General features: G+C 39.4%; 1 protein-coding gene across 1 annotated transcript in view; it reads right to left on the bottom strand.

The window, feature by feature from the left end:
* cit (citron rho-interacting serine/threonine kinase) overlaps positions 1–10,085 on the bottom strand; it is a 30,777-nt gene extending 20,692 nt beyond the window's left edge. The window contains exons 1-10 of the mRNA XM_015394386.1: positions 10,068–10,085; positions 9,603–9,698; positions 9,314–9,430; positions 8,713–8,822; positions 7,552–7,726; positions 3,076–3,273; positions 2,795–2,848; positions 2,352–2,549; positions 1,719–1,912; positions 1,458–1,593 (exon numbers count right to left, since the gene is read on the bottom strand). Of these exons, the coding sequence (XP_015249872.1) occupies positions 1,458–1,593; positions 1,719–1,912; positions 2,352–2,549; positions 2,795–2,848; positions 3,076–3,273; positions 7,552–7,726; positions 8,713–8,822; positions 9,314–9,430; positions 9,603–9,698; positions 10,068–10,085 (1,296 nt within the window). The remainder of the gene's footprint in view (positions 1–1,457; positions 1,594–1,718; positions 1,913–2,351; positions 2,550–2,794; positions 2,849–3,075; positions 3,274–7,551; positions 7,727–8,712; positions 8,823–9,313; positions 9,431–9,602; positions 9,699–10,067) is intronic.

The raw sequence follows: 10,085 nt of genomic DNA, 5'->3' as shown, positions 1-10,085 counted from the left end.
ACACACACACACACACACACATTGTTCTGGCTAACAGCCAATATGTTACAAAGTTTAAGAAAAAAAATAGTAAATACTACTAAATCAGACTTAAGAAGTTTAACTTTTGAAGTACATGTTTAATAAGTTAAAGTTAAATCAAGAGTTTTTTTGAAGCAAGTTTGAGGAAAAGGAAGCTATGTGATTAAAAACCTTCTTGCCCAATTAAGTCAGAGAAAAATGAACAGAGAGGCAACAAATTGTGAGAGCGAAATGTATATGAGTCAACATTTCTCACTGTCATTGCAGAACTTATATAAGCAGGCCAACAAATGCCTGGTAAATCACAGTTAACCATTGAGAGCCCATTTCCAGCAACCAAACCAGACCACCTGTTAATATGGGGGAGTGGTCACCTAGAGTCCAGGGGTTCTGAGGTCAGGTCCCACTCCCACAGACTGCCACTCTGGGTCCCTGAGTAAGACCCTTAATCCCACACTGCCCCCCAGGGCGCCGTACAGTGGCAGTCCACTGCTCCCCAAGGGGATGGGTTAAATGCAGAGAGTTAATTTTATTGCTCTGCACTTGTGATAGTGTAATGACGGTAAAAGCTGAAATAATAATAATAATACAAATGACAATGGTTTGTTGATGTTTGCATTTTTGTAATGAACCCCAGAGAAAACAGTTGCTTTTGGCAAGAGACTAAAATAAATAATAAATTATAAAAGAGAAACTACACACCTCATGTAACCATTGAAATCTACTGCCATGGTTCTAGTTGGATGGTTCTACTTCTTTATCTTAAATGTTGGCACTGGCCTAAAATGACTGATTTCCTGTAACAGACTCATATAGATTATGGGTTTTATTCTTAATATTTTCAGATATCCAAAATATTTCATCCTAATCCCTGCTGCATCTATTTAGAAACCAGCTTTGATGCGTTTGAGAATCAGTTTCCCATTTTAACGCCCAGGTATGTCTGAATTTAACTGTCCAGGGACACAGGCCCTCAGCGTGATGCTGCTGCTACTGTGCTTAATTGTCAGTGTTGTACTCCTAAGTTTTAAAGCAGCGCCTTGATCCTGAACCTTTTACAACCAAACATCTCCGGGAGGCTTTTTGGCTTGTCTCTGCGGGTGGCTGGAAGAATCTGTTTGGTGATGCTGGTGTTTGAACACCTTCCAGTGAATCTGAAGATCCTGTTCTTTTTTTTTTAAGATCTGCTAAACCATCCATGACAATTTTCTTTGTTCTGATTCTGTCAGAATAGCATAATGCGGTATTTTAGAAGGAAAGTTTTCAATGGCATCTATAAAAGCCCCATTCCTACAAGCAGCGCATTCATATGCAGTCATTTATGTCATCTGGTGTAATGGGTTTCTCGCATCACCCAGTCTGCCAAATGAAATGCACAAGGTTTAGAAACAAATATGGATGAATTGGGAAGTAAAGAGGATAGGTGAGACACTTACAGTGTCAGAGAGACTTTCAGCTTTCAGTCTCTGCTCCTTTAAGGCCTTCTGTAATGCCAGTATTTCAGCTTTATGCTCCTTCACTGCTAGTTCCACTGCCTGACGAGACTCGGAGCTGCGCTGCTCTGCACGAAGCCTGGGATCAGAACCAATAAGTTAACTTATAAAGTTGAAAAATCTAAGATTATGAAAATGAACAACAGTTAAATTGCATGTTTGTGAACAAAAGAAAAAATGCTTTAAAAAAGCCTAATGTTTCACCTGTTCTGCTTTTCATTATCCAGCAGTCTCTGCAGGTCTCTGGTGCGTCTCTCGGCTTGGTTTTTCTCGTCCTCCAGAGCTCCTCTCCATGCCTCCCACTGCCTCTCCTTCTCCAGCAGCTCGTCGTTTAGAGACTCCAGCTCCACCACCTGCTCCTCCAGCATGCTGCATGTTGTCTTCAGGGTCTCGATGTTCTGAGAACATAAATGCAAAAAAACAACATTAACATGGTTGAGAATAAGTAGCAAGATGTTACGATCATCATTTCCTTTAAAAAGAAGAGTATTTTAACTTAGAAATTATTTATTTAACCATAAATATTTAAACAGCTATGGTATATTTTCACATGAATGCACAGATATGAAAATTTGGGCCAATATTAATACCAAATAATTTTGCTGTTTATGGTTGATAGCAGACATTGCATCCTATTTTGAGTTCTAACCTTTTGACAGCATAACTAAACATCAGTTGTCAATATTGGCCCACTTTTATTTATCGGCCCGATACAGATAGGTTTCAAAATAACCAACACTGGCTGATCCTGATGTTAAAGCGGATCGATGCTACATTCCTGATTTTCACTTCTTCAGCACCTGGAGGTAGAGGCCAATTCAGTTGCTCTGATCTGACCTGTTTCTGGTTGTTGAGGTGCATCTCGCGATCGGCCACCTCCCTCCTGAGGCGGTCCACCTCCTGGCTGAGCTGCATCTTATCCTCCCTCTCGTCCGACGCTTCATCCAGCTGTTTGGACAAGTAGAAGTTTTGGCGGTTCAGTTCGGCATTTTCCTGACTCAGCTGTGTGAGCTGCTCTTCCAGGTCAGTGATCACCTGAGGGAAGACAAACACATGGAGGCGTTAACCCCGGACATACAGGTGATCATAACTTAAAACCTCCTACACATTTGCCTTTTGGTTCATTTTATTTGAAATGTGTTGCTTGGCTGGAATATAAGCTGCAAATAGATCCTTAGTAAAGTGCTACTCCTTAAATATAGATTGCAACACTGAACAAGTCTTTAGCCAAATATCTTTTGTTTAAAGTAAAGAGAGAAAAAGGTAGAGGCGGTGCTTACTGAGCAGCTGTCCCTTAAGGCATCAAATTTGCGCTGAATGTCGTCTCTGTGGTTCTGCAACAAAAAACAAAACAAAGAAAACAAACTCATAAAACATGATGCACACAAAGTGAAATTATGAACAGCCTAAATGTTTAAGATTAAGTATGTTAGAAGAGAAAATTAACATTCATACAAGCAGAATACATGGAAGTGGCTTTTGCTGCAGGGTATCTGCTTCCGTCGTCCCATCTGCACACTAACTTTATGAGGAATTGTCTTTGTGGAGTATCACCTCTTACCCTCAGTGCAGTAATTTCCTCCTCCGCCTCAGCAGTTGTCTCCTCCAGCTCAGTCTTGGCCTGTTGCAGCTGACTTTCCAAGGCAAGGCGTGCAGCCTGCAGGCTGCTGATCTGGGACTCACGCTCTTGAAGAGATAAGGTCAACTCCGACACCTGTCTCTTAATCTCCAACTTCTCTTCTTCATGTTCAAGGCCCATCTACATGGAAAACAAAGTGATAAGTCTGCTTTCACCAGGTTCATGCACATCTTTCATTTTAATGTTTAATATTCTAACATTCAAGATTTTGGATTTTTTTTTCTTTTCAGAAATTTGTGGCAGCTATTTTATGGTGGTCCTGTTTTAGAAAAGAAAGCCACACACTGTGAAGAGGATTGGCAGACGGTTGAAAGACTGATGAATGAATAGAATATGAACCAATAAAGGAGGGAGTGGAACGTACAGATGAAGGGATAAAAAAAAATGAAAACAAGAATGGATGGATACAACCTTTGAAGAATGAAATACAAAAAAAATAGCCTTATTTATTTATTTACATATTTAGTCTTTAAAAGCAGCAGTAATTGAAGGAGCCTTGTTTAATGTTTGTAGAAGACTGGACTCTATAGGCTTTAGGAAAGCAGTGCTATAGTAAAAGTGCTGCTGTGTAAGTAACTTTATTCTTAGCTTTAAATGACAATATATAAGAAAATTCATCAAAACCAGCCGAATTAGAAGCTATAATCTCAGAGGGGTAGAGAAACACACTGGTAAAGCTGATTCTCATCTTGACCAGCTGTTTGGAAAATCCAAAAATCCAATTTTTTTTTCTGATCCGTGAATAAAACAACATATACCATCAATCTTTGGTGGGAATGAGGTTACTAAGGAAAACTCCTTAAATGGTGTGAAAAATCAGAGTGGGCATAAGAAGGCGTGTGGCCTGAACCTGTAGACCATTTGTATCTAACCTTACGAACCAAAACAGTAGATAATGTCATTAGAGGGAGGAATTTATTCTTTGAATGTGTGCAAAGTGAGTTTTCGAGGGTTAAAAAAAGCAACGTTGGGACTTATTGATCAGAATTTCTTTCGTTTAAATTAGGAGAGAATTACAATAAAGAAACTTGACTAGGATAGGATGAACAAAATGCTGCTTCAGCTAATAATAGGTTAAATAATGTTGTTTTTAGAAACAATAATAGTTTAAGATTGTCTCAAAACTTTACACCAGTATGATATCATACCAGAAGGTTATGACAATATTTGTTAAAGAAAAATGGGGGGGGAAAAATTAAAAAAGGGAAAAAGATCCATTACAAAACCAGATCAGCACTGGTATAGGACATGTAGGTTGTCAGAGTCTTCTATGATTTCATTAAAATAATGGGAATTCAATTGGGAAAATGGAATTAGTTTCTTTATCATTCCTTACATAAAGACAATTAGCAACTTGTGTAGAATGAGAAGTGCTAAAATACTCTGCCCATTTCGCTCCAACATTGTAATTGGGCAATATCTCTGAAGTAGAAGATATTAGTTAGTTAAAATAGTCTTTACATCTGCCTGAAAAAGCCATAACAAGAAGATTGCTCACAGAATGGATGGATATTGTACATAATATATTCACAATGGCAGAAAATGCTTCCTCCTACTAACATACTAATTCTGGCAAATCAATAATTTAACCCTGACTTTTTCAAAATGTAATGGCTGCTTCTAGTTTTGCACCGATACCGATACCAGTACTGGGTGGGGCCCGGATCCAGCACTAAAATGGTGGTATCGGTATTGGCGAGTACCGACAAATAGGGGACTAATACCATTTTGAGAGCTAACAGTTTATTCAACTATTGTCACCCATTCCAGGTAGGCAATAAAATGTTCTACTGGATTCACTTTGTATTTGTCTTTTTCCTGCTTCACAAAGGTAGGCAGCAGCTTGACAAAGCCATGATGGCAGTTATTTTACATCCAAGTAGTATGCAGTTCTTCATATATACACACAAATCAATTTTAAACAGATGGTATCGGTCGATACTGCACAGCCAGGTATCTGGGCCAAAAAATGGCATCAGCGCAACACTAGTTGCTTCTACATCTTTTTTATTGTTGTTGTTAACCTAGGTTGGTACTGTCCAGTGCTGAAATGGCTGGCGCCTTGTCTGCCCCTGCTGTGCAGTCACCACAGGCCCTGTCCAGTGCTGAACCTTAGGAGCCTCGTATGGGCGCTGTTGAAGGAGTTAGGGTCCTGTCTGAAGTGCTGGCTAATGGCAAAGGGTTAAATTCTGAAATATTGGAAAGAATTTGATGGACGGGTTTCACAGGTTGAGTGATGTGCAGCCCCCCAGAAGCCCTCAGCCAAAACAATTAACTTGTCTGCCCCTGCTGTGCAGTCACCACAGGCTCTGTCCAGTGCTGAACCTTATTTAACCTGGGGTGGTACTGTGCAGTGCTGAAATGTTTTTAGTGGTGGTTTTCACTTATTCTGTGTGCGTCTATAAGTGGAAACATGTTCAAACACAATTGCAATGTAACTGTACTTTAATGATGAAAACATGAAACATCTGTTGCAAAAAAACAAGAAATGTGCAAAGTGACCAAGATTAAAAAAATTATTGAGTAGATGTAAACTAAAGCAGTGTGGTCTTTGTAAATGAAAGGTTAAAATGATGATGGCCCCTTTAAAGATGTGACACACCCCTGCTCAGACAACCAGAACTAGGTTTTAGTGGTTGCTGCTCTTTCTGCCATTTAGCACTTTTACATTTCGTGCAAAACGTCTTATGTTCAATGAAAGGCCTTCAGCCATGGGGTGGGTCATGTCAATCAAACCGACCTGGAGATAACAGGATCAGCAGATTACAGTAAAGGCTGTTTCTTTATATCTTTTTTAACATTTAAACCCGTCTCTTATGGGACAAACAAAAATTGGAAGTGTTGTCAGTCTTCTGGAAATCTCAGAGTAAAGATATCAAACATTACATTACTGGTTATAGAAAAGACTAGTTTTTAAAATGTCAACTTTTTTATTTTTTAAAACAGGCTGTGTATCCTGTCTCAGTAAAGTCTGAGGAAGCAGAGCCATGACAGCAGGCTGTCAGCAACATCTGCAGACAAGCACTCAATGACAGACTTTAGTTCTTCACCAGTTATTAAACCATAAATAAAACTAAACATTGAACCATTAGGATGAATTTCCCATTGTGATGGACAGATGTGACCATGTCTGCTGGTACTAGGGGTGTAAATAATAATCGTTTTGTATCGATGCATCGATCCAACGCATCGATACGTCCGCATGAGTATCGATTCATGTTTTTTTCCCCCTCCGGCCTATTTTTATCCATTTTGCTCCTGGACGTAATTCTCCCTCCCTTGCTGCGGTGGCGCTAAACCTATTTTGCCCTCCTACCTCGCTTCCTGGTTATACTCTTACAGCAGTTTGTTGCTGCAAGCTTGACACAGACATTTTTTATTTATGCTCAGTATTTAAGCGTGGTCTGTGCTATACGCTGTGGGTCTAGATTTGGCCGAGGCGGTGAGGAAGTGGGGGCGAGTTTAGTCCGACGACGGAGGGACATGAGGGCCAAAAAGAATCCAGGTGGAAAAAGGGTCCCAGCATTCTCGCGCATCTCGCTGTTCTAGCGGGTCAAACTTCACGAGTTGTTTTCCGCAATTTTGGTCATAAAAACAAAACAAACCGGCCTCCTGTCTGCGGCGCTGTCTGCGGTCAGCTACAATTTGGGAGAGGTGCAGCGGAGCGTCTGTGGAGGGGGCGGGGACGTCTGGAGCCGAGGTATTGAATTGCACTTATTGTACGGATTTTGTGCAGTATTTTCTGATACAAAGCCTTGCAGAATCTATAACGCAGGGGTGTTATTATTTTTCAGTGAATGAGGTTTTAATAGGAATAGATAAAGTGCAACTTTTTCTACTTTTGTTATTTTCTGTAGTTTCTCAAAAAAAAAAAAGCATAACGATATTACAGCTTTCATTGATTTATTTTAAATTTGAAACATTGTCTAGCCTGTAAGGTGTTAAAAAAAAAAAAATAAAAATGAACCAATTAATCGAATTGAATCGTGGTGTATTCTTGAGGATCGAAAATAATCGAATCATTGGTTCAGGAAATCGATACTAAATCGAATCGCCATGATGGGTGTGATTTACACCCCTAGCTGGTACAAGCAATGATCTGTCCTCTCCTCATTTTTTTTCTAGTTTTTATAAATATTTGCAGACTAAGAGCATAGGGGACTGAAGTTCAATCCTTGGCTTTTTTGCCAAAATCTGGCCAATAAAGCTTATTTTGACTGTTCACATTAGGGGGTTCTTCCTAGACAAGAGCAATAAAACCCAACCAGCTGATCAGATCCTTAATCCCTTCGTTTCACTGTAATCCTGCTAGGCTGGATTCAGTGCTGGTTTAAGTGAACTACTTAATTAGGAGTAGATTATAGATTAACCCTGTCCGTTTGCCTGCTGTTGCCTCACCTCCCGAAGCCTGCTCTCCAGCTCCATCAAGCGGGATCTCCTGGTTTGTTCCTGCTGACTCATTTTTTCCAGGTGCTCCTCTAGTTTGGCATTCTGAGCCTCCAGCTTGCCTGCTTGAGATTCCAAATAAAACTTCTGCTGACGAAGTTCTGAGATCATTTCCTCCTGGGCTTTCCTGCCAAGAAAAACAAAAATCAAATAGGGCTTTTATTTATATATTTTACTCATCTCTAAGAAAGACAATCTGTATCAAAAGACTGCAAAAGTATTTATACAACTCTCAAACTTCTCTCAATTTCAACCCCAAAATAAGTTTTAGACTAACTTAAGGTATTTTTATTTTGTCCAAACAAATATTTCAAAAGTTAACATGGAAGTACAAATGGCTCCTTGATTTCAAGTTTTGCACACTTGGACAGTCAAAATAACTACAGATTCTTCTTAGAAAAATGCCTCATGCTCAGTCAGAATGGATGCCAGCCTAACGTGAGCAAGCTTAAAGAACATCCAATTTTTTGGAAGACGATTCTTTAGATTTAGGTCTGGGTTATAAATATGTTTGGTAGCATGTTCCATTTTAACTCTAGTTACAGTAATTTTTCTTCCAGAACATGGGCCGATTTTAGCAGCTTCAAGATAATTGATATGGATTTAGGATTTAGCTCCCCCTATCTGGTTCTTTATAGTGTTCAATTATTTTTCTGCCACAAAAATCTTTTATTTTAGTCTCAGCTGACTGGAGCATCATCTATTTGGTCTTTGTGATGCTGTTTTTATTCTAATGTTCAAACAACATTGGAACAGCTGGATTCTGCAAGGATTCATGTTTTTTTCTTTTTTTTTTTAACAAAAAATATGAAACTTTTCCCCCTCCAGTTTATAATTGTACTCTATTATGTGTTTGTTGATCACATAAAAGTAAAAGCAATAAAGTTAGTAAAAAACATTCTAAAATATGGACATTTCTAGATTGTTTGATTTAAGAAAGCTGTTTATTTACCGGTAATTAGGAAAAAAAATACTAAAACCTAAGCCTACCAATTCTTAGATATGATAGAAAGACATGGAATAAAAGGCTGGTTTAAATGTACGCGAGTGATGAAGTGGTAAAACTCAGGCTGGTCGTGAAATTGGCAAGTGTTTGACGTTTTGTTCTCTCACATGTTTTTCTGGGTGTAGATGCTGCTATTGGCTGCTAGCTTGTTAGCCTCTGACAGCTCAGCGATGCGCTGCTCCAGGTTCTTCATCTTGGAATCCATAGCATTGATGGTCTGCAGTAGAAGGAGGATAAAATCAAAGCCCTGCAGATCAAGGTTTAACTAGAACAACAAATCCAAATATGATCCTCTAGAATTTACAATAATTACATAAAAAACAATGGAAGTTATTTCGGGTTTTTTTCCCCCTCTGTAAGTAAACAATGTTTTACATGAACAGAATTCAATTTGAATCCATTTAGTCGGCTGCCATGTCAGTGACAGACGACTGCCTGAGAAAGCTTCTTACCTCCTTGAGTCTAACACATTTACGAGATTAAAAAACGTAAGCTCAGGCTGTATTGAGCAACAAACACATTTTTCCATTTACCCTGTCTTCTTTAGCACTACATGCTAATGCAACCAAACTGCATTAGCATGTAGTACCACATCATCTAATCAATTCTCATCTTACAATCAAACTTTCCTATCAACGTAACCTGAACACATTTTCAACTCCAAACTAAGCAGACAGGGAGAATTAAAGGGAGATTTGGTTTTCTTACAGCTTTTTGTTCACTAATTAGTTTGCAGTTCTCCCTGGACTCCTCCTCCTGCTGTGCCCTTTTGGCCTCCAGGCTCTCCTTCTCAGCCATGTCTGCCTTCATCTGGGACTCCAGAACCTGGATCCATAAAAGCCAGAACAAATATGAGACTTCACTCACGGCATTATGGGAAAAGTGGGGGGTGGAAACTTCACATAGAATATTGTCAGGTCTGAATGTGAGACATGTGATGGTAACACTGGTTCAACTATAAGACCTGGGGAAAAGACTCAAGTATTTTCTGACTCACCTTGATCTTATCTTCAAAAAGCCGCTCTTTTTGAACCAGCTGAGTTTCCATCCTCTGGGCTGTTGACTGGGCATCTCTCAGGTTTTCCTCTAGTTCCTATGGGAATTAAAAGCATTATTACAATATCTAAAGTTACCATAACAACACAGTTAGGAGACTAAATCGACCCTCACTCTAAAGACAACAGACAAAAGCAAAGGAGGAAACTTGCATTAAAAAGCTGGAAATCAACAAGCTGACTGTAGCGATGCCTGCTCATGTTGAAAACCACCAGATTAGCTCATTTAAAACTAACTCTTCTCAATCTTTGTGTAAGGCTCTGCTCCCTCTATCCATGTCCTACATCCATTAATGTCTGAGACTAGATCACTATGGGGTTAGAAGGGTGGAAGGCACAGAGCAGTGGGGGAAATTAGGGGTGGAGTAGCAGAGAGTATTAATGAGCTTTATCTAAGGGTGTCTTACCAGGATCTTTTCAGCCAT

Source organism: Cyprinodon variegatus, unplaced genomic scaffold (genome assembly GCF_000732505.1).
Source record: "Cyprinodon variegatus isolate N-32 unplaced genomic scaffold, C_variegatus-1.0 Scaffold682, whole genome shotgun sequence".
Classification (NCBI taxonomy): domain Eukaryota; kingdom Metazoa; phylum Chordata; class Actinopteri; order Cyprinodontiformes; family Cyprinodontidae; genus Cyprinodon; species Cyprinodon variegatus.
This window is presented reverse-complemented; position numbering and strand designations above follow the sequence as displayed.